Raw genomic sequence first — 23,748 nt, 5'->3', positions numbered from 1 at the left:
TTTATACATATATATATATATTTCAGGGAGGAGTGTGACCTTCTCAAGAGAGAGCAAGAGGCTTTTAGAGGGTCCATTGAAAGATAAACAGATCAAGTTCGAAAAGGTATGATTGGATACCAACTGCACAACATGTCTTTTCTATAAACTGTTGTGTGCCAACACAGGCATTAATGCCTCAAATAAAAAATCCTCATTTCAGGAGTTTAAGAAGCTTTATGAACTCTTCAGTACAAAGGTATTCGATGCACTTGTCAAAAGCACCAAGTTATCCCTGGAGATCCTTAAAAGGAGAATTTGTGGCACCAAGTGAGTATTTCTGGGTTTAAATAAGAAGAACAGTATCACAAAGAAAGGAAATAACCTCTGAAAGAGTAAAATCAATAAATGTGTATTTTAGCACTTACCAGAGGGCAAAGATTAAGCCGAAGGTGGTCCCACTGATTCAGTCTGAAGCCCAACTGGACAAACCCAATATGGTGAGTTATTTTTTTCTTTCTACTCATGGTTGGATGATTTTCATTCGCTACAATGGTTTATGGTCAGGGGAAATACATTATCTTTAATTCTTTGCCTGTCTTGTCAAGCACTACAATGTTGCTACTATGTCTGATATTTGTCCTCAGGTAATGATTCCCAATGTAGATGAGATCCAACAGGCCATAAATCAACTTATTGACTGTGTGTTGGAGGTTAGCAAGGGTGTTGCTTGGCAGAAGGAGTACAGTCAAGATGACACACAGAACAAAGGTTACTAACTGTCAGCATGCACATACATGACAGCAGACACCTGATAAAACAAGTCCGCAAATGGGGATCTCCCATAAATTGTCATTTGATCAGTTATAATTAGGATTATTTCATTTAAACTTTCATGTATTATATTAGTTTTAATATCAAACATTTTTTAAGTTGTTAGATACGAGCATGCAGAAGTCTGTGAAGATGTTTCAAGTGCACTGACTTGTGTGTGTAAACAGGAGCGAGGGGCCTTGGCTGCAATTAGTTATTGTGACGACATTATCACGAGATCATGAGTTTATTCTACTTTTATCTGAGGATAACAAAACTACTTTCCATGGGATAACAAGGTCAATTGCTATAGTTTCCACCAGAAAATGACCGTATAAAGATGCAGCTTATCAGCAGTCAACAAGCAACCTAAATCCCCCAAAAAGCTGTTATCCTGCGTAAAATGTAACTTTTAACAATACAATGGCTGCACAAATACTGCTTTAAAAATGAAATCCCACAACAGACATTGTCAAAATAGCTTACTGTTTTCATCTGACAATCAGGTGTCTGATAAGTAAAACAATCATTTGAACAGGATTGGTTTTATTCATGAAATTGTTAAGATCAACGTTTGGTTAAAACTGTGTTTAAATTAATTTATTTTCCCTTTTTTTTTGTCCTATTTTCATCACAAAAGGCAACAATTTCTTCCAGAGTGTTTTTGAACACAGGGACATTAAAAAAGTTGTGGTCGATCTGAAAACTGCAATCAGCTCCCAGAAGGAACAAGCAAGTGACGTTTTGAAGCATTTCGATCCTTTCAGGGTGATTTGGAATGTGGACAGGAACCTCAAAGTCCAGGTTTGTTTTCCCTAGAAGACATGTTGGCTGTTTTTTCCCCTATAATGATAACGGTTTAATTGTCTTCATTTTTTTTTTTTACAGGAATTTATTGGTAGCAATCCATCCCTGATTCAGATTAAATCTGAAATCCAGTACTACGACTCAGTTGAGCAAGACATTGATGCTATCAAGCCTGAGATTGTTTTTGGGTCTACTGAACTTTCAACAGGTAAGCTGTTGTTTTTTTTTTTCTTTTTTACTTCTATGCTGCCTTGCGAAAGTATTCGGTCCCTTGAACTTTTCAACCTTTTGCCACATTTCAGGCTTCACACAAAGATAGAAAATGTATTTTTTTTGTGAAGAAAACAACAAGTGGGACACAATCGTGAAGTGGAATGAAACTAATTTCAATGTGTCAAACGTTTTTAACAAATAAAAAACTGCACCGCCTTTAGCTGCAATTACAGCTGCAAGTTGCTTGGGGTATGTCTCTATCAGTTTTGCACATTGAGAGACTGAAATTCTTGCCCATTCTTCCTTGCAAAACAGCTCGAGCTCAGTGAGGTTGGATGGAGAGCGTTTGTGAACAGCAGTCTTCAGCTCTTTCCACAGATTCTCGATTGGATTCAGGTCTGGACTTTGACTTGGCCATTCCAACACCTAGATACGTTTATTTGTGAACCATTCCATTGTAGATTTGGCTTTATGTTTTGGATCATTGTCTTGTTGGAAGATAAATCTCCGTCCCAGTCTCAGGTCTCTTGCAAACTCCAACAGGTTTTCTTCCAGAATGGTCCTGTATTTGGCCCCATCCATCTTCCCATCAATTTTGACCATCCTCCCTGTCCCTGCTGACAAAAAGCCGGCCCGAACCATGATGCTGCCACCACCATGTTTGACAGTGGGGATGGTGTGTTCAGGGTGATGAGCTGTGTTGCTTTTACGCCAAACATATCGTTTTGCATTGTGGCCAAACAGTTGGATTTTGGTTTCATCTGACCAGAGCACCTTCTTCCACATGTTTGGTGTGTCTCCCAGGTGGCTTGTGGCAAACTTTAAACAACACTTTTTATGGATATCTTTGAGAAATGGCTTTCTTCTTACCACTCTTCCATAAAGGCCAGATTTGTGCAGTGTACGTGTGATTGTTGTCCTATGGACAGACTCTCCCACCTCAGCTGTAGATCTCTGCAGTTCATCCAGAGTGATCATGGGCCTCTTGGCTGCATCTCTGATCAGTCTTCTCCTTGTTCCAGATGAAAGTTTGGAGGGACGGCCGGGTCTTGGTAGATTTGCAGTGGTCTGATACTCCTTTCATTTCAGTATGATTGCTTGCACAGTGCTCCTTGGGAAGCTTGGGAAATCTTTTTGTTAGGGATGGCTCGTTTGACACGGACGCTTCGGCGCTCGTTTCATCTTCGTGAAGCAAAGTGGTTCGGCACAATGTTCCGGGGCGTGTATGAAATGGCGCTAATCACGTGATTGATGACGTCCGAAGCGCCGAATGCATTGTTTGGTGGAACCACGGTTCAGAGGTCTCTCATCGTTTGAACACTTGGGCGCGCTATTCTCTATAAAAGGAGAATGAATCCCAAACTGGTTTCCCAACCAGTTCTGTTGCCCTGTCAGAATTGAATGCAATTCATTGCTCTTTTCCATGGCTTCTGGCAAGAAAGGTTTTGTGGCTTGGGATCACTTCACCTTGGTTTCTCCTAATAAGGTGATACTATTGTATAGGGGTAGGCGGTATGCACGGTATCATACCTTATGCGGTATTTTTAACCAACGGTAGAGATTTTTTTGCCATACCTTATACCGCAATAGCTCATGAGTCCTGTAGATGGCAGTAATGCAAAGTTTTGAACATCCGCTTGGATATGCCGGGCGACAGTAATCGCAAGACAAGGTAACACGAGTAATTTGTTTTACCACCTGCGGGCTAACCATGCTCCGGAATATGAAACGAGTCAAAGCCGGTGTTCTGTCGATTTCTGCTACTTGTCGAGATTTGCTACTTTGTGGTTTTGCGCATGCGCCGAGCCGATTTTCTAAGTTTTGTTTTCACGCCCATAATGTTTTGCTACCCTGCGTCTCAGCTGGTGTGTAACGGTAACATCCTCAAAATCCTGATTATTTTCTCTTTTGGAAGACATGGAAAGTGATAAAACACTCATCGTATTAACAAGCAGTTTAACATGCACAAATGGGGTGTCTGAAACATGACGCATATTTGAGCATGTTGAATAAGTGGAAGGCGCCTATGAAAGTTCCGTTATCCAAGAGGCAGCAGCTTTTCTCTCACAGAGTTTATTCGAGGAAATGTACCTTTTCTTGTTTTTTAAATATAAATATAACGTATATATTTTTTATATTTCCTGTGTTTTCTGTTTTGCACAATAAATTTAATTTAATATTGCTGCAAACATCCTGATTGAAAGTGTTTATTTGGTGCTATGGTAACCACTGAGAAACTGTTCTGTTGTAATTTATATACAAAAGTACCATACCGCGATATATACCGTATACCGTCAGTGGCTCAAATTTTACCGGGGTATACATTTTAGGCCATACCGCCCACCCCTACTATTGTACAATATACTATTGTGTGATGTAAGATGTTTGCTAGTTTTTGTTTTTCAAGTGTAAATATAAGCTTTATTATTATTATGGGTATGCATGCTAATATAGTTCTCTTCTTAAAATAAGGGGGCAGCACATTTAAGAATCTAAGTTATGTAGGACAATACATTCATTTTGGACTTGTTTATTTAGCACATATCACAAACAAAGCGCTTGCGGCCATTATTACACAGCTGTGTCCCGTGTACCAAACGCCTCTCTGTCTGTGTTCTGACAGAAAGGTGTGTTAATTACGCAAAGTGTTTCTGAATTATTTAAAACAACTAAAGTGTACTATTATTCTTAGCTATGGATGATGTCTTTAACTAGACATCATGTAGATGGTGGGTTGACGCAGTCACTTAACTGATAGCTCAGTGATTAGCTTAGTGGCTTTTGCATCCAAAGGTTATGAGTTTGAATCCAGCATTTTACAAGTTTGCCCTGCGTTTATTTTCTTGATATGCAGAATTTTATTTTTGTAGTGTCAAGGAAGCAAAAGCTTGATTCTGTGTGGGTGGATATGATTGTAATGGATGTGCAACCATTTTCCATTGTGGAAGATAAAGGTTTCAAGGTACGTTAGCCACTTTCAATGTAACACAAGCACTTGTCATATAAAATCACAATTTTCTTTCTTTTACGCTTTTTATTTTGTACATATTAAAGTATAACAAGGACAATGAGGCTGGTTGAAGCAGATGATACTTGCGGTGCACCACCAGATGCCACTGTTCTGTGTGGTTTCAAAGCCCCGAAACTTTGGTTCATTTCCTGGCACAATCAGATGAACTCTGTGGAAGCTTCATGAGGCTTCACCGGCCATCCCTACTTTTTGTATCCAAATCCGGCTTTAAACTTCTCCACAACAGTATCTCGGACCTGCCTGGTGTGTTCCTTGGTGTTCATGATGCTCTCTGCGCTTTGAACAGAACCCTGAGACTATCACAGAGCAGCTGCATTTCTACGGAGACTTGATTACACGCAGGTGGATTCTGTTTGTCATCATCAGTCATTTGGGACAACATTGGATCATTCAGAGATCCTCACTGAACTTCTGGAGAGAGGCCCCGTTTACACAATAGGAAGACGCAGATATTTTCCTGCGGTTTGGCCTCTCATTTACACCAAAACCCCGTTTTTATCACAGAAAACGATTATTTCTAAAACCTCCGGCCAAAGTGGAGATGTCTGATAACGCCGGTTATGTGTTGCCGTGTCAACTGGGAGAAACGGCGTTTTAGGTTCTTAAACGTCACATTATGCGCCAGAAAATGCTTAACGTCATGCGAGCGCCTTATGTTTACAGTTTGTTTGGCTACTGATCAGGATTATCATGGATGATGTTAAAGTTCTACTAATTTTTACGTTTGTGCAAACGATTCTGGCCTTATTGCATTTGCCACCCCAAACCTGCTCGCACAGTTCAAAATAGAGGAGCATCACTTTTCCGTGGCTCTCCTGCGTCCAGTATCCACTGACTGTCTATATTTCCCTCTTATTGCCTTCAGTTTTGTTGTGATATTTGCTCGCGTTACCTCCTCCTTCACATGAGGAAAGTCCTCGATTCTGAGGATTTTGATTGGCTTGCATGGCTTTATTCGCGCTTTTATGCGGGTTGATGTAAATGACAAGTTTTTTGAAAACGATGTTGTGTGCACGATGTTATTATTGAAAACGGAGGGGGGGAAATATTCGTTTCTCTAAATACCCGGCTATGTGTAACTGTGGCCTGAGTTTGCTGCACTGAAAGTAAAGGGGCCGAATAATATTGCACGCCCCACTTTTCAGTTATTTATTTGTTAAAAAAGTTTGACACATCCAATAAATTTCATTCCACTTCACGATTGTGTCCCACTTGTTGTTGATTCTTCACAAAAAAATAAAATGTTATATCTTTATGTTTGAAGCCTGAAATGTGGCAAAAGGTTGAAATGTTCAAGGGGGCCGAATACTTTCACAAGGCACTGTATCTACGGCCTGGTAAGGATCAGAGGATTTATCCATTATGATCTGTTAAACCTTAAAACTGAAGGAGGGTGTACAATCTTTTTCAGGGTAAATGCTGATTGGAAAACCCATGATATTGGTTGTACCGTCACATGTTAGCCTTTGCTAGTTTTTTTTTTTAATTTGGTGTTTTAAAGGAGTGATTCAAGCTTTACATGGGAAATTCTTTCTCTTTCCTTTTTTTAGGTTTATTAAAGAAGGCATTGATGGCTGAGACCAAAGCCTGGAAGAAACTGATCTGCAGATACTTGAAGGAGGATTACAAGAAGAAAATGATTAACATCAGTTTACACATCAACAAATACCTTGTACAAGTATCGCATTCTGTTTCTAATCTGGAAGATGTGCGTCATGCCATGGGCACCCTGTCAAAGCTTCGAGATGCTGAAATTCAGACTGATATGACATTAATTTCTATTGAGGTATGACTAGGACGGTCATTCGTTTTTTAGACATATACAGTACCTTAAGCAGAGCTCCCTCTTTGACCTTTACAGTTGCAAACATTGCAGACTGATAAGAAACATGAAATAATGTTGTTTACAGGAAGCCTTTGAAATATTGACCAAAAATGAAGCAGAAGTGACCAAAAGAGAAGCAGAAGGAGTGTACAATCTGAGGCATCTCTTCACACAACTTCAGTCTAAAGCTGTTAGTACTATCAAGACATTCAGGCTTTTTTCTTTAAATGATTTTTTTCATGATGTGTTCCTCTGTAACAAAGCTTCGATAATGAATTTTGAACTCGGATTTTCTCAGAGATCAGTGCAAGATGAGCTGGTTTGCATGCAGCCCAAGTTCAAACGAAACCTTGTGGAATGTGTTGCTGTTTTCGAGAAGGATGTTTACTCTTTTAAGGAAGAATACGACTCTGTAAGTAATCTGTGAATGACCTTGTTTCTATGGGTGTTTGGAAAAATGTAGACGTTCTTATCAGCTCATATGATCCTGCATTTCAGGAAGGCCCAATGGTTGAAGGAATTCCTCCACAAGTAGCCAGCAGGCAGCTGCAAGCCTTTCAGGTACCATTACTGCTCACTCTCACCGTTCTATATTCCAGTTAATGTTTTACGCTTAAAACATGTGAGAAAGAAGAAGAAAAGCTTTCAGCTTTATTTTATCTATTTTGATAGAGACTTATAAAGACAAATTGAAAAGAAATTCAAATCAAAAGACTACAAACTACAAGAAACAGCAGTACAAAAATGTGAAATTACATTTAATTTGAATTTTGGTTTTGGTTTTATAAACATGGCAGTTTTCTTCTCGTTTGCTGAATCTAATTTTATTGCCAAAAAATGTTCTTTTTACTCAGGCTAGATTTGATGAACTGTGGAGAAATTTCACCACATATACTTCTGGGGAGCAACTTCTCGGCTTACCTGTTACGGAAAATAACTTTCTACACCAGAAGAAGTTTGTTACTATCCTGACAAAGCTTTCTATCAGAGCCATCAATGAAAATTCCATTAATATTAACTAACAAAGATTGTAATATCTTTTAAGGATTTTTCCTTTTTTTTTTAGAAAAGAGCTTGAGCTGCTTCGGAAACTCTACGGCCTGTATGATACAGTGATGAGTAAGATCAGTGGGTACTATAAAATCCTGTGGACAGACGTGGACATTGAAAAGATCAATGCAGAACTTGTGGAATTTCAGAATAGGTGGAGTATTTCTGAGCCATTACAACCTGCTTTGTGCCAGCATTGTATTTTTGATTTCTTTTGTATTCCTGTGATAGATATATTGTTTATCATCTCTATTTGTAGGTGCCGGAAGCTGCCCAAAGCACTAAAGGACTGGCAAGCCTTCCTTGACCTAAAGAGGACCATTGATGATTTCAATGAGTCGTGCCCGCTGCTGGAATTGATGGCAAACAAATCCATGATGCGGAGACACTGGGACCGGATTGGAGACTTAACTGGACACCAATTTGAGGTGGAGTCCAAAACCTTTATGCTGAAGAACATCATGGAAGCCCCTTTGCTGAAGTACAAGGATGATATTGAGGTTCGCTGGAAGTTTGAATACATTTAATTCCACAGTTCTAGCAACAATATTTCTTCTTTTTGTATGTGTCTAACCTCCTTAGCCTGGCTTTCTTCATTCATAGGACATCTCCATATCTGCTGTAAAAGAGAAGGATATTGAGGCCAAATTGTCACAGGTAAAAGACTTGTGGTCTGGTCAGACCCTTAGTTTGATGACATTCAAGGATAGAGGAGAACTAATGCTGAAGGGGGCAGAGACAGCAGAGATTCTTACCATCCTGGAGGATAGCTTGATGGTACTGGGCTCACTGCTAAGCAACAGGTAATACAAGTTAACAACAGCTTCAGATTTACATTCCACTGATTAAATCAGTTCCTAAGGAGCCTTGAACTCCGGAACAATATAATGAAAGTCTGTTAAACTAAAGTGAATGTACGCACTTAGTTAAAGAGGAAGAAGTAGAAATAAACTTATCTTGTTCTTAACAGATTTGACATTTACCAACAGCATTTTACAACACCTTTAAAGTTTTAAGTAGCTTGTGTCCTTATCTGCTTTGTACAGGTACAGCGCATACTACAAAACAGAGATCCAGGATTGGCTCTCCAATCTTTCAACATCATCGGAAGTCATTGAACAGTGGGTTATTGTGCAAAACTTGTGGATCTACATGGAAGCTGTGTTTGTTGGGGGTGACATCGCCAAAGACCTCCCACAGGTGCAGTTCATGCTTTCTATCCTGAGGAAAACTACACCTTAGAATGCTTCCTTAAGTAAAATTCAAACCGCCCTTTTTTTTTCTATTACAGGAGGCAAAACGCTTTCAAGATATCGACAAGTCCTGGATTAAGGTCATGCAGCGTGCTCAGAAGGTGCCAAAAGTGGTGGACTGCTGTGTGGGTGACCCAATGTTAGGGCATCACCTACCCGAGCTTCAGAAACAGCTAGAGCTCTGTCAGAAATCTCTTGCAGGGTAATTCTTTACGAACAACATTAGTCCAAATACTTTAGATTGACTCAAAAAATAAGATGTGCAGAATTAAATAGATTGTTGTTATACCAGTGCAGTGGGTGTTGATGTTACGTATTTCTAATTTAACAGTTACCTTGAGAAGAAGAGGCTCCTTTTTCCAAGATTCTTCTTTGTATCCGATCCATCTCTTTTGGAAATCCTTGGACAAGCCAGCGACTCTCATACAATTCAGGTTAGAATGAGTTTGAACATTGTTGTCACTATGAATATATGGATATACATATACCTATATATAGATATATATCATTTTTTAAATTCATTTATTTATGTATTCAGTTATTGTTTTAATTAATATAAATTACAGCCATACATCTGAATGTTTGCATGATGTCTTAAAATGAAAATTCAAATAATCACTATGACCTCTTTAAGTTTTACTTGGATAACTTTCAAGTTGACATTTTATCACTTGACAAAAGTCAATTTTGATACAATTGTGTTTCAGTCTCATCTCCTTGGAGTGTTTGACAATGTCAACGAAGCAGAGTTTCATCCAACGGAATATAACAAGATTTTGGCCGTTCTCTCACAGGAAGGGGAGAAATTACCGGTATGTCGTGTGCTTTTAAAGAGTTTAAGTGATTCATTTTGGTTTTCTCAACATGTAAAAATATTCCATTGTACAGCCCCAATTCCTAAAAGGTTTGACCACTGTTTAATGTATAATTAAAAACGGAATGCAGTGATTTACAAATCTCATGGATGGTCCCACTCCTTCTTTGTCCGGAGGACGCAGCGTCTGTGATTTCTAAAAAGAATTTTAAATTTTGATTTGTCTAATGACAAAACAATTCTACACTTTTCCTCAGTTCACTCTAAATGAACCATGGTCCAGAGAAGATGGCAGCGTTTCTGGATGGCATTCACATAGGTTTCTTCTTTGCATGATAGAGCTTCTTACTTGCATTTGTGCATGGCAAGGCAAGCTGTTCTCACAGACAGTGGTTTCTGGAAGTGTTTCTGAGCACATGTAGTGAATTCCATGACAAAATTATTGTGAAAAGTTTGTAATACAGAGCTGCCTGAGGGCCCAACAACGACAGAGATTCTACATAGATAGATTCTATCAATCTTTGAATGATATTTTGTACTGTAGACCAGTACAAGCTCTGCAGTTGCCTGATAACGAGCTGATCATTTCAATCAGGTGTGTTGGAGCAGGAAACCTCTAAAACATGCGGGGCAGTGGTCCCCGAGGACCAGGTTTGAAAAACACTGCAGTAGACAATGAAATATTGTGCTACTTTGAGGAACAGTGTTCTGAAATTGCTCCAACATTTGTTGACATAGTTTTTTTGCAGGTTGCTGACCCCCTGCTCCCTGCTACTTTAAGGGGCTTTTCCAATACCCAGTCATATCCAGCTGCTACACGTTCCTCCAGCTGTTTCCTTTTAGTAGCACTTGCTTTTCCAGCCTATTGCAGATCCCTTCCCAACTTATTTGAGACATTTTGCTACCATCAAGTTCAAAATATTCCATTAAACAGTAAAATGTCTCACTTTCAACATTTTATGTTTTCTTTGACCTAATTTCAACAGAGTGTCCCGACTATATTGAAATTGGGGCTGTAAATCCCTTTTACAGTTCGTGTAAATGGAAAAAAAAAAAAAAAAAGATTTCTAATCTTTGGTAGTTTAATCTGTAACATTGTTTGGGTGTATCAATTCTTCGGTTTTTAGAAATCTTTGATAATTGCAGTTTGATAAACGTGTATTTCTGCTTTCAGCTGGACAAATGTGTCATGGCGCAGGGAGCTGTGGAGCTCTGGCTTGGAGAGCTGTTGCTGCAACAGCAAGCCTCCTTACACTCCATCATCAGAGCTTCAGATCTAGAGATAAACGATGAAGACTTTGACCTTCTCACTTTCCTTGACCAATATCAAGCACAGGTGAGTAGACAACATTGTGGCCGCTTGGAAATACATTTAGCAGGTTGATTTCTAATGCAAGCCAGTATCTATCAGGTCGCCATGGCTTGCACCTCCAGCAGGTTGGACTGTGTGATATTTGCTTTTGTTATAGATTTTCTCCACAGCTTCAGTCTTGTACTAAATCTATGACACGACTTTCCTCCTTTGTGGAAAAAAATTTTTTAAATAACAAGTGTGAATATCTTTGGAGTTTTGTACGGAAGCCCAGAGCGGACGTGGTACGTATAAACTTTTGTTTGATGGTTTTCGATCATTTCCAGAAAACAATAATCGTTTTCTCCAGATAACGAGATAATTATCTCGTTATCTGGAGAAAACCATCAAAAAAAAAGTTTATACGTACCACGTCCGCTCTGGGCTTCCGTAGTTTTGAGAGATACGATGGTATCATAATTGATTTCTATATTCATAGAGTTCCCAAGATTCATTTTATTCTGCCTTGTCTGTTTTAAGGTGGGCTTGTTAGGAATCCAGATGCTTTGGACAAGAGATTCTGAAGAGGCCCTAAGAATCGCTGCCGATAAGAAGGAGATCATGCCTCTTACGAAAAAGAGGTTTCACAACCTACTCAGCATGCTCATTAAACAAACCACCTATGACCTGAGCAAATTTGACAGAGTCAAATATGAAACACTTGTCACAATTCATGTGCACCAGAGTGACATTTTTAATGACCTGGTAAGGTTTTTTTCTTCAGTAAATGTCTGTTCTTTTCTTTCTGTAAAACACTTGAGTTAAGCTCCGCTTTGTTTGCAGGTAAAGAAGCGTGTGAAATGTATCAGCGACTTTGAATGGCTGAAGCAGAGCAGATTTTACTTCAAGGAGGATCTGGACAAAGTCATTGTATCCATAACTAATGTCGACTTCATCTATCAGAACGAGTTCTTAGGCTGTACTGATCGGCTGGTCATCACCCCTCTGACTGACAGGCAAGAAAAGAGAAAATTGATTTTTATAAGCAACTTGCTGTAATAAGTCAACTTTGCTTGTAGGTTTTAATTCCTATGTTGCATTCAAGAACAGTTTTTTTTTTCTACAAAGGTGTTATATCACACTGGCCCAGGCTCTGGGCATGAGTATGGGAGGAGCTCCTGCTGGGCCAGCCGGCACCGGTAAGACTGAAACCACCAAAGACATGGGTCGTTGCCTTGGCAAGTACGTTGTGGTCTTCAACTGCTCGGACCAAATGGACTTCAGAGGACTCGGCAGGATATATAAAGGTACATTAGGCAATGAAACAAGTCATCGAGCAGTGGTGTACAGTTTCATTTATGTGATGTCCTATTGTGTTTTTATTTTCCAGGCCTTGCACAGTCAGGGTCCTGGGGCTGCTTCGATGAGTTCAACAGAATCGACCTGCCAGTGCTTTCCGTTGCTGCTCAGCAGATCTCAATTGTTCTGACATCACGAAAGAAACACAGAAGCACTTTCATTTTTACGGACGGAGACTGCGTGAACTTGAATCCAGAGTTTGGCGTGTTTATCACCATGGTAAGACATGGAAACACACAGTCCTATTAAAAGAAACTCCTTGAAACTAGATGGAAAACATTAGATATACAGTATATACAAAGATATGTCATGCCTCTGTATCTAGAATCCAGGATATGCAGGCCGTCAGGAACTTCCTGAAAATCTAAAAGTGCAGTTCAGGACAGTGTCCATGATGGTGCCAGACAGGCAGGTGGGTCAAGGCTTCTTTCTGTGGAGAGAAACGTTTTTCTTTTTGCTGTGGTCCTAACACATCCCTCTACACTTTTGTCTCCGACAGATTATAATGAGAGTCAAACTAGCCAGTTGTGGATTCAATGAGAATGTTAACTTAGCACAGAAATTCTTTGTTCTTTACAAACTTTGTGAGGAGCAACTCACAAAACAGGTGAGAATCTTGTTAGCATTTCATAATTCCTATTTTGTTTGGTTATTGAACTACTGACATATAACCTCTGCTATTTGACAGGTCCACTATGACTTTGGACTAAGGAACATCCTGTCTGTGTTGAGAACACTTGGGGCGTGTAAAAGAGCTCGACCTGATGACACTGAGTCCAGCACTGTCATGAGAGTGCTTCGTGACATGAATCTGTCCAAACTGGTATCACACAAACTTAGTTCTTACCAACAGCTGTGATATATTGAATTGTATTGAATTGTGGGTGTGAAAGTATACTCTGTACACTGGATACAGTGCTGTGAATAAAAAAATCCATCTGTGTGTTTCAGGTGGATGAGGATGAGCCCCTCTTCCTTAGTCTTATCAATGACCTGTTCCCTGGTATCCAGCAGGACAACAGCACATATACTGAACTTCAAGCTGCTGTTGCTAATCAAGTTGAGCTTGCCGGTCTCGTTAACCACCCACCGTGGAACCTCAAGCTTGTTCAGGTGCCTTAAAATTGTTGTTTAGCATAATTATTATAAAGTTAGCTTTTGGAAAGTACTTTTCTTACTGGTATATCACTGTTGCTGTCTGGGTCAGCTTTATGAGTCTTCTCGAGTGCGCCATGGGCTGATGACTTTAGGCCCAAGTGGGGCCGGGAAGACCGCGGTTATCAACGTTCTTATGAGATCACTGAGTGAATGTGGAACCCCACACAGAGAGATGCGCATGAACCCCAAAGCAATCACTGCTCCGCAGATGTTTGGTCGTCTGGATGCAGCAACTAATGATTGGACTGATGGAATCTTTTCCACACTGTGGCGGAGGTCACTCAAAGCTAAGAAGGGTAATTCCAACATTTTGTCAACATCTAAGCTAAGAAAGTGTTTGTGATTAATACAGATGAGATCCTAAGAAAAAATATAAAACTGTCCAAATGAAAACGGTATTGTATTAAATAATATCTAAGCAATACATAGTATTGTACTTTAGACATTTTTATCATATTACATTCAGTATAACACAATATAAAGGTTGTTGCAATTTTAATGTGATGCTAAATACTGCATCTGCACGATATTACTGCCCAGCTTCAACAAGACAATGAAAATGTCAGCTCAGAAGCTGAGCACTTTTCTTAAGCTATAGATGCCAGTTCATGCATATTTAGAGCTAAAATATGAGACGTCACATGAGACAGCCAGTATGGTTTACTGCACAGTGCGTTGTAACCAAAAAACAACAAAACAAAATGGTGACCCGCCGAGCTGCCTTGGTCGTAAGCACCTCGTCCCTGACATGTAAACCCACCTTTCAGATTGACACCACCGCATACGGAACTACACTTAGCCTTGTCTGGTCCGAGGGTAGCAGCTGGAGCAAATCCCAGGCTCCTGTTCCTACGGGACCCCAAAACAGGCCCCTTTTAAGTTCTGGGAATGACAGTGGAGATGCTGTTGTCCTTGGCGCACACTGGCTCGCCCACTTTTGATCCAGTAGTGGGACAGCGGCTCATTAGTGACTGACAAAGTGCCAGAGGCTGCCGGAGAACTCAAACATTTAATTGCTTCGACGGGTTTTCTCTTCAGGGGAAGTCATCTGGATTGTGCTGGATGGTCCCGTTGATGCAATATGGATCGAGAACCTCAACTCAGTCCTGGATGATAACAAAACACTGACCCTGGCTAATGGTGACCGCATCGTCATGTCACCATCCTGCAAGTTGGTGTTTGAGGTGCACAACATGGATAATGCCTCCCCTGCTACTGTGTCCCGTGTGGGAATGGTTTTTATAAGCTCCTCAGCTCTCAGCTGGCTACCCATCCTCCAGGTACTTTTGTGATATCTAAGTGTTGAAGACTTTTTTTTTCCTGAAAAAGAACAATGCTTTGTAAGCAGTGCTTAGATAGAACTTGGCTTTTGTATTGCAGGGATGGGCCAAGAAGCGCCCTGCTAGAGAGGCAGAGAGCATCATCGGTTTATATGAAAAGACATTTGAGGATGTTTACATGTATATGAGGCAAAACCTTAAACCCAAAATGGAGCTTTTGGAGTGTAACTACATAATACAGGTGTGTATTTAAAAAAAAAAAAAGACTGAGAATAAAAACAGAATCAGATGATGCCTCGAAGCCTGAATTGTTTGACTATGTTCCTTCTTCAGTCCGTCAATCTGCTGGAGGGCCTCCTCCCAACCAAGGAGACAGAGGGCTTTGCTGGAAGCAAGCACCTTGAGCGCCTCTTTGTCTTTTGCCTGATGTGGAGTCTGGGAGCTCTTTTAGAATTAGAGGACAGAGACAAGCTGGAGGTCTTCATGAGAGGTCATGAAAGCGAAATTGATGTGCCTCAAACCAAGCCGGGAGAGACTATATTTGAGTACATGGTCAACACAAACGGTACAGTTATTTGACACGTAAAAGAGCATCAATTTGATGTTTTTTTTGTATAGTTTAAAGTGAACAAGCATTTGAATGTGGTGGCATGGTGGTTAAGTTAGCACTTCACAGCAAAAAGGGTATTATTGCGGGGTTTGTGTGCCCTCCCTGTATCTGCATGGCTTACACTGTAGTGGCGAGTGTCTGATTGTCCGTGTCTGTATTAGTCTTGTGTTGGACGCTCTAGCGTCCCTGCCTTCTTAACCAATAGCAGCTGTTAAAGGCTTCAGCCTCCTGCTACCCTCAACAGGGTTTACAGAATCTGGTCTCATTCCAGAGGCATCAGATTCGGAGATTTTGTTAAGACCCCTTCGCACTGCATATACCCACCTGAGAGTAATCTTTAGTATCAGTTATACGTTGTTAATTGTTGTGAAATAAGATGTATTAGAAATATTTGCTTTAGATGTCTGATACTGCCTCGAGTGGTGCGCCACAGCACAGACATGAAAGGACCCATTGTGCATACGTTCAGCACATCGCCAGCTTTGACAACGATGGGATGAGAATGGGTTTATATGTGACTAAAAAGAATGGCGACTTTTGTTTTAGGTGAATGGTGTCACTGGAACAATCTTGTGGAGGAATATGTCTATCCAACTGACCATGTGCCTGACTACACCTCCATTCTTGTTCCAAATGTGGATAACACAAGAACCTCTTTCTTGCTGGAGACTATTGCCAAACAACACAAGGTGATCTTGTGGTTTTTAAAAGAATATTTAGATAATGTTTATACTTAAAATATGTTACTTTTTGTCTAAACTCTAAATGTTTTATATGCACAGGCCGTACTGCTTATTGGTGAACAAGGGACAGCGAAGACAGTGATGATCAAAGGCTATGCAAAGAAATACGATCCTGAGACGGATCTGTTCAAATCACTGAACTTCTCATCTGCCACAGAGCCCTTGATGTATCAGGTAAAAGATATTTTAAAATGCTTTTTGTGCTTGAATTTTTACAGTCCTACATTGGTTCATGTTTGCAAAAACTTTCTTCGTACACAGCGATCAGTGGAAAGTTACATTGAGAAAAGGATTGGCAGCACCTATGGACCCCCAGGAGGACGCAGGATGACCATCTTCATCGATGACATAAATATGCCTATTGTCAACGAATGGGGAGATCAGGTGTTGCTTTCTTTTTTTTTTTTAATGAACATCTGTCTGTCTATCTGTCGCTTTAATCTGATGAGTTACTTTATGTGGCTATCCAACCAGATCACAAATGAGATAGTCCGCCAGATGATGGAAATGACTGGCATGTACAATCTGGATAAACCAGGAGATTTCACCACGATTGAGGATGCACAGATTCTGGCTGCCATGATCCACCCTGGTGGGGGTAGAAATGACATCCCACAAAGACTGAAGAGACAGTTTACAGTCTTCAACTGCACTCTGCCAGCCAACACCTCCATTGATAAGATCTTTGGTAGGTTGGTCTAAAATAATCCCATTTGTTCTGCTTCCATTACTGTAGTTTTCATTTTACAGTTAACGGTTTCTTCATGTTCTTTTTGTGCAGGTGTGATTGGCTCTGGATATTTCCATGAATGCAGGGCATTCCAGCCAAGCATATCAGCAATGGTTAAATGTCTAGTGTCTGCTGGGAGGATCGTTTGGCAGTGGACAAAGGTACTTACCTGGAATATGATGAGAAGTTTATAATAGGAATTGATTATAGGTATATGGTATTGATAAGTTTGTTAACTTGTTTTATGACACCACATTGAAGGTCAAAATGCTTCCAACACCATCAAAGTTCCACTACATTTTCAATTTGAGGGACTTGTCCAGGATCTGGCAGGGAATGTTAAACGTTAAGGCAGAGGAGTGTGGTGACATCTCCACCCTATTGGCTCTTTTCAAGTGTGAATGTACAAGGGTGATAGCAGACAGGTAAAATCCTTTTTTAAGTTAAAAAACAAAAAGTTGGAAGAAAGCATTACTCTAAGACTTTGCTTTGTTGCAGGTTTATTTGCTCTGAGGACAGAGATTGGTTTGAGAAGGCTGTATGTCGTGTCATCCAAGAGCACGTTGACCCAAACCTCGTTCAAGAGCTTCATTCTGAGCCGTATTTTGTGGACTTCCTCCGAGATGCACCTGAGCCAACTGGAGAGGAAGACGATGATGCCTGTTTTGATGCCCCTAAGATCTATGAACTGGTGTGAAATCTGAATTCGTACATCAGTGCTTGATAGTTTCATGGTAGTAAGTTGATGGAGGAAACTGTCACCATAATCTGTATGAACAACTTGTTTCAGGTGCCAGATTTTCAGTTCTTATCAGATAAGCTTGTGATGTATCAAGCTCAGCACAATGAGGTAGTAAGGGGCTCCACCCTGGATCTGGTTTTCTTCAAAGACGCAATGACTCATCTTGTCAAGGTGACACCTGAAGCGAGTATAGCTGATGCATTTCTTGTAGACTAGGCTAGATATAATACTGATTCTTTTTAGATTTGCTCCTCTTTAGGTCTCACGAATCATTCGCACTGACAATGGAAATGCCCTGCTTGTGGGAGTGGGAGGATCAGGAAAACAGAGTCTGACGCGCCTGGCCTCATACATAGCTGGATACAGCATCTTCCAGATCACATTAACCAAGTGAGATGAGTCATAGTTGTGAGAGCTCTGTTTGTAGGGACTTTAATCACACTGATCAAACTGTTCTTGGGGCTCTCTGAGGGTTAGAGGCGCTCCCCAAAGGACAATGAACCATCAGGGGCTTTTTTTCTGCTTGCATTCAAGTGATATAACCTGCAAACCTGTCTCAGTCGGCCCTAGGTGTCACTTTAAGTCCATTCCTCTGTTTCAAAAAAATAATAATAATACAATAATTTCTTATTATATATTGCTTATAGGCAATGTTTTAAATAGGTTTGTTTGTTTTAGTTTTTTTTACTTCCCTTTGATAGTAGTGGTTCCAGTGGTGTGTTCATACCTTCAACCAGTCACTGTACACTTACCTCATCTGGACCTATCACGTCACCTTCATGTCTCCGTTATGCTGGGAAAGCTCCCGCTCCAAAGTAGAAATTAAAGACGCCACAGAAGGAGTTCTATAAACTCTGAGCTCCTACTATAGACGTTCTTCCAGGGTCTCGGGTGATTGGTCAAGCACATGAATACAGTACTAAGATCAGCTCTAATTAACTGCAATTAATTTTATCCTTAAAAGTAGGAAACAAATAAAAAGTTCAATTCGATAAACGTACCTATTAAAGGCGGGGTTGGGGATCTTTTTCTGAAACATTTTTTTACATATTGCTTGAAATACTCTTCACACCCCCATTGCAACCAATTAATTAAAAGTTTTGACACAAATATGAAAATTTTTAGTGGCCTCTAGAACGTACAATCTAGGAAAAACAGTATCCAATCATTGTGAGCGGACCGTTCACAATGATTGGATTCTGATGCCGTCTATCACCTGCAATCTGCTTCTCCCCCCCCCCCCCCCCGTGCGCGTACCCTGCTCCGTGAACGAATTACGCGTCCAGAAGCTTGGCAGGAAGCTAAACTAGAGCCAGCTTGGCTAGCACCTAGCATTATTAAACGTATAGTTAGCATAAACTAAATACTAAATACTAAATACGGCAACAATCGATGCTTGCTGTCAGAACAGCGCTCTTGCACCTTCTTGCTCGTGCGCGTTCATGTACTCTAGAGGCGTGCCTTCGGGGGGAAAGTGAAGAAAAGGGTTGGGACTTTTTACCTGTGTATTTTCAAAATGCAGCTTCGCTGGACCCAAAATCCAGGATCTCCTACCCTACCTTTAAAATACAAGAATGAGTGTCCTATGAAGCCATGAGCTGTTTGTAGTTGCATTTGCACTGAAAGTGAAATGCTGGGCCTTCTTTCCAATTATGTGGTGTTTATTTTTCCTTACTTAGAACATACAACATGAGTAATTTCATGGATGACCTGAAACTGTTGTATAACACAGCGGGGGCTGAGGGCAAAGGCATCACCTTCGTCTTTACAGACAACGAAATCAAGGATGAGGCTTTCCTCGAGTACCTCAACAATATTCTCTCTTCTGGAGAGGTGAGATCTCATAAAGGTATAAAGGCGTATCTGAATATCTGCTGATTGTGTAACTGAACACTGGAATCTTCAGTCTAATTGAAACGGACTGGAATTGGTCCTGTATGACTGAAACAAAGAGGTGGGGCAGAATGTAACGTCTCAAAGGAAAAGCTTCGCTGGTCCTGACCATGTTGTAATCGTTTCAGGTCTCCAATCTTTTTGCAAAAGATGAGATGCAAGAGATCACCCAGAACCTGATCCCAGTTATGAAAAAGGAGTTTCCTCGAATTCCACCAACTTTTGACAATCTTTATGACTACTTTATATCTCGGTCAAGGAAGAATTTACACGTTGTTCTGTGCTTCTCACCGGTAAGTTGAAACTTTGTATATTTTCTGTTTATACCCAAAAGCAACCGCCCAAACTTTTGCTACTTTTATTCCAAATCTCTTTTTATTCACAGCATGTTTAGATGCTCAACAGTGACATTATATATACACTTACACCCATAACTACCTCCATAAATGAACCTTTTCATTGGAGTTTTACTCTACTCTTGTTTAAAGGTGGGGCAGAAGTTTCGCTCCAGATGTCTGAAGTTTCCGGGCTTGATTTCCGGCTGCACAATGGACTGGTTCACCCCTTGGCCCAATGAGGCTCTGGTTGCTGTGTCCACCTATTTCTTATCTAAGTTTCACATGGTTTGTCCAGCTGATGTGAAGACTTCAGTGATGACCACCATGGGAACCTATCATCACAAAGTATCTGAAACATGTGAAAGTTACTTTGAAAGGTATCACATTTACACAAATCCAATTTGTTCAGAAACATACGCTATCAAACACAGTCCTAACGCTGTATGTTGTTCATCTCTCAGGTTTCGAAGACGAGCTCACGTCACCCCTAAATCTTACCTTTCTTTTATAAATGGTTACAAAACATTATATGCCGAAAAGCACAACTATATCAACACTTTGGCAGAGCGCATGAATGTTGGTAAGGAATTTGAACAGGAAGGCAGTTGTGTCTTTATAAAGATTGTGTACTTTATGGAGGATTTTGTATGGTCTACTCCTGTAAAAGATTACACCAGATGTTACTGATTTCCAGGGTTGGACAAACTGATGGAGGCCAGTAAGTCGGTGGCTCAATTATCAAAAGATCTTGAAGTAAAGGAAAAAGAGCTCGCTATTGCATCTGCCAAAGCTGACGAGGTAAATCAGATACGTCCAAGCTCCTGTGACCTGCAGATAAGATTGATGATGGATGGATGTTTATGAGCAACTTTCCTCCAATCAGTACTTCCACAGTAATGTAAAACCATAAAATTAAGAACAATTTGAGTTCTGTACATAGTGAGGTAGCAGAATCAGTTTATTCATAGGTTCATTGTGGAAATTAGCTTCTGGTTTGATGTGAATAGCTGACAGAGGTTTTGTCATTTCTGAAAAGCTGTTTGAAAGGTCAACACCATGGACGCACGCGTATGATGCATTTGAAGGCATGAGATGTTTATTTTTGCATTCACCAAGGTGCTGGCAGAGGTGACAGTCAGTGCTAAAGCTGCAACCATTGTGAAGAATGAGGTCCAAGTTGTGAAGGACAGAGCCCAGAAAATTGTGGATGGAATAGAGTATGAGAAAGCTATAGCTGAGGAAAAGCTGGAGGCTGCCAGGCCAGCTTTAGAAGAAGCTACAGCTGCACTGAATGTGAGTTATCTCTGACTTATTTGAAGATATTTACACCATGCATTCTACGATATGTTACATGATATACTTAAAAACTCCACAGACCATCAAGCCAGCTGACATTGCCACAGTGAGAAAATTGGCCAAGCCTCCACACCTGGTCATGAGGATCATGGACTGCTGTCTGATTTTATTTAACAAAAAGTTAGACCCTGTTACATGTGATCCAGAACGAAGCTGTCTTCAACCATCATGGTCAGAAGCACTGAAGGTAACAAATTTCCTTTTTCTAAAAATTCAGTTGTTGCAAATGATAAATATATGAATTCCACTCATATATTAAAGGAGACACATTGTGCCCTGAGGTCTTAAATGTGTCATGTTTGGTTGAAATACTACAGAGATATAACACAGCAGCTCTTTTCAAGCCCACATTTGCAGGCCTTTTTTTCAGTATTAGTTTTAGGAGGTGGAGTGAGCCAGCGGACTCAACTCTGCTCCTCTCTTCTGCAGGGTGTGCCTTTTTTGAGATTTGTTCTACAGCTTTGATGCTTCCATGCAAATGTAAATTTGGACACAATTCACACCTAAAAACCCTTAAAGTGCATTAATATGTGAGAAGGTACAGTAGGTAGCCTGAAAGCTCATGAAATGAAAGAAGGCCTGTAAGAAGTTGGATTATTATCAAATTGATTTCTTAAGTAAACTTAACTAAACAAAAAGCAAGAACAAATTAGTCTTGACATCTGGCTTTTGGGTTAAAGCGAATGCAGCACGATTTAAAGTTGAAGATGGATGGGGATGAAAAGATGGCAGCTGGATAATTCTGCTCTGAGTGCAAACCTGAGCGGCGTGTTCTTCCTCACAAATGGCATTTGCATGAATTCATTTGTTTTGTCCTTTTCAGCTTATGAGTGGCTCTGGTTTCTTGACAAGCCTCCAGCAGTTCCCAAAGGACAGCATTAACGAGGAAACTGTGGAACTACTGCAGCCTTACTTTGACATGGAGGATTACACCATGGAAAATGCCAAGAAAGTGTGTGGTAGTGTAGCTGGTCTGCTCGCATGGACTCGTGCTATGGCCTCATTCTTTGCCATCAACAAAGAAGTGTTGCCACTCAAGGTAAAGTTAAAGTTCATCATGTTGGCGACTGTTTTTTTTTCTTTCTTTTTCATTTTAGATTTGTCGTAGGCGGCTATTCTTCTCCAATAATGCCATTTAAAACTCTCTATTCTCAGCCTGTTTGAATCCATTTTAGGTAAATAGGTGATTTAACCTCATTTTTAGCCCAAAGCCTTTTTATGCTACAGTATAACTGCATTGTTTGTTTCCAGGCCAACCTTGCCATTCAAGAGAACCGTCTAACTGTGGCTAATAACGAGCTGTGCGCGGCAGAGACTCAGCTGGCTGAAAAGCAAGCAGAGTTTGACAAAGTCAAGGCCAAATGCGACGCTGCAATGAAAGAGAAACAGGTGTGACGCACCCTTTTGAAAAATGTCACGACTGCGTTGACTTAAATCTAGAGATTGTAGCTGACACAGGCGTCTTGTCTTTCAGGAATTGGTGGATGATGCTGAGATGTGTAGGAATAAAATGCAGGCTGCATCTGCACTTATTGACGGACTTAGTGGAGAGAAAGCTCGCTGGATCGAGCAACGCAAAGAATTTAAGTCACAAATAAACAGGCAGGTTACAAAGGCAATGCAATTGAATATCAAAATGTTATATTCCAAGGGGGGTTAGTCTTTAAAGAGGTTCATTACTATAATTCAGGATTGGTTCTTCAAGGACAGATTTAAAAGGTTTTGATAATGGCTTTTATATGAGTCCAGCTGCTTCTGCCTTTGTTTTCAGACTTGTGGGTGACGTACTCCAGCTCACCGGCTTCTTGTCGTACTGCGGTCCATTCAACCAGAGTTTCCGTGATATGTTGTTGAAGGACATCTGGGAGGCGGAGCTCCGGAAGCACAAAATCCCTTTTACAGAAAATCTCAACATCATTTCTGCCCTGGTGGATGCTCCCAATGTGAGAACAATGCCAGCCTATTTTTATTTGATACTAGTCCTGTGAAAAGTAAAAAAAAATCATTTGAACCATTGACTATCATTTTTAATATTTAAGATAAGTGAGTGGAACCTTCAGGGACTCCCGGGAGATGACTTGTCAGTTCAGAATGGCATCATCGTCACAAAAGCAACAAGATATCCCCTCCTCATCGATCCACAGACTCAGGGAAAAGCTTGGATTAAGAAAAAGGAAGAGGCCAACGAACTTCAAGTATATAGCCAAATGATTTTCACTTGTGTCATTTTTACCCTAATTACACGCTTAAGTAAAGCATGTCGTAGAAGTAAACTGATTTCATGTTCAGGTCACGTCCCTCAACCACAAATTCTTTCGCACACATTTGGAAGATTGTATTTCCATGGGACGCCCAATGCTCATTGAGGATATATTTGAGGAGCTCGACCCTGCCCTGGACAACGTGCTCGAGAAAAACTTTATCAAATCTGGGACCAGTTTCAAGGTATTTTTAACCTTCATG

At 40.4% G+C, this 23,748-nt stretch overlaps 1 protein-coding gene across 1 annotated transcript in view; it reads left to right on the top strand.

The window, feature by feature from the left end:
• Positions 1–23,748, top strand: part of LOC142376985 (dynein axonemal heavy chain 8-like) — a 39,108-nt gene that overhangs the window by 8,593 nt on the left and 6,767 nt on the right. Inside the window, exons 22-74 of the mRNA XM_075460689.1 lie at positions 12–106; positions 203–309; positions 413–479; positions 627–750; positions 1,433–1,596; positions 1,681–1,807; positions 6,394–6,629; positions 6,754–6,858; positions 6,967–7,080; positions 7,167–7,229; positions 7,523–7,623; positions 7,735–7,872; positions 7,978–8,218; positions 8,322–8,521; positions 8,765–8,918; positions 9,010–9,173; positions 9,303–9,405; positions 9,679–9,783; positions 10,960–11,121; positions 11,617–11,841; positions 11,920–12,092; positions 12,205–12,383; positions 12,467–12,654; positions 12,761–12,847; positions 12,935–13,042; positions 13,124–13,258; positions 13,387–13,548; positions 13,643–13,889; positions 14,632–14,873; positions 14,974–15,114; positions 15,207–15,438; positions 16,030–16,172; positions 16,266–16,400; positions 16,488–16,610; positions 16,701–16,914; positions 17,008–17,117; positions 17,218–17,381; positions 17,455–17,647; positions 17,747–17,869; positions 17,958–18,088; positions 19,378–19,531; positions 19,720–19,884; positions 20,080–20,306; positions 20,391–20,509; positions 20,624–20,727; positions 21,046–21,222; positions 21,305–21,472; positions 22,109–22,324; positions 22,537–22,674; positions 22,760–22,887; positions 23,057–23,228; positions 23,325–23,480; positions 23,575–23,730. Coding sequence (XP_075316804.1) covers positions 12–106; positions 203–309; positions 413–479; positions 627–750; positions 1,433–1,596; positions 1,681–1,807; positions 6,394–6,629; positions 6,754–6,858; positions 6,967–7,080; positions 7,167–7,229; positions 7,523–7,623; positions 7,735–7,872; positions 7,978–8,218; positions 8,322–8,521; positions 8,765–8,918; positions 9,010–9,173; positions 9,303–9,405; positions 9,679–9,783; positions 10,960–11,121; positions 11,617–11,841; positions 11,920–12,092; positions 12,205–12,383; positions 12,467–12,654; positions 12,761–12,847; positions 12,935–13,042; positions 13,124–13,258; positions 13,387–13,548; positions 13,643–13,889; positions 14,632–14,873; positions 14,974–15,114; positions 15,207–15,438; positions 16,030–16,172; positions 16,266–16,400; positions 16,488–16,610; positions 16,701–16,914; positions 17,008–17,117; positions 17,218–17,381; positions 17,455–17,647; positions 17,747–17,869; positions 17,958–18,088; positions 19,378–19,531; positions 19,720–19,884; positions 20,080–20,306; positions 20,391–20,509; positions 20,624–20,727; positions 21,046–21,222; positions 21,305–21,472; positions 22,109–22,324; positions 22,537–22,674; positions 22,760–22,887; positions 23,057–23,228; positions 23,325–23,480; positions 23,575–23,730 — 8,105 coding nt within the window. The remainder of the gene's footprint in view (positions 1–11; positions 107–202; positions 310–412; positions 480–626; positions 751–1,432; positions 1,597–1,680; positions 1,808–6,393; positions 6,630–6,753; positions 6,859–6,966; positions 7,081–7,166; positions 7,230–7,522; positions 7,624–7,734; positions 7,873–7,977; positions 8,219–8,321; positions 8,522–8,764; positions 8,919–9,009; positions 9,174–9,302; positions 9,406–9,678; positions 9,784–10,959; positions 11,122–11,616; positions 11,842–11,919; positions 12,093–12,204; positions 12,384–12,466; positions 12,655–12,760; positions 12,848–12,934; positions 13,043–13,123; positions 13,259–13,386; positions 13,549–13,642; positions 13,890–14,631; positions 14,874–14,973; positions 15,115–15,206; positions 15,439–16,029; positions 16,173–16,265; positions 16,401–16,487; positions 16,611–16,700; positions 16,915–17,007; positions 17,118–17,217; positions 17,382–17,454; positions 17,648–17,746; positions 17,870–17,957; positions 18,089–19,377; positions 19,532–19,719; positions 19,885–20,079; positions 20,307–20,390; positions 20,510–20,623; positions 20,728–21,045; positions 21,223–21,304; positions 21,473–22,108; positions 22,325–22,536; positions 22,675–22,759; positions 22,888–23,056; positions 23,229–23,324; positions 23,481–23,574; positions 23,731–23,748) is intronic.

Source organism: Odontesthes bonariensis, chromosome 3 (genome assembly GCF_027942865.1).
Source record: "Odontesthes bonariensis isolate fOdoBon6 chromosome 3, fOdoBon6.hap1, whole genome shotgun sequence".
Classification (NCBI taxonomy): domain Eukaryota; kingdom Metazoa; phylum Chordata; class Actinopteri; order Atheriniformes; family Atherinopsidae; genus Odontesthes; species Odontesthes bonariensis.
This window is presented reverse-complemented; position numbering and strand designations above follow the sequence as displayed.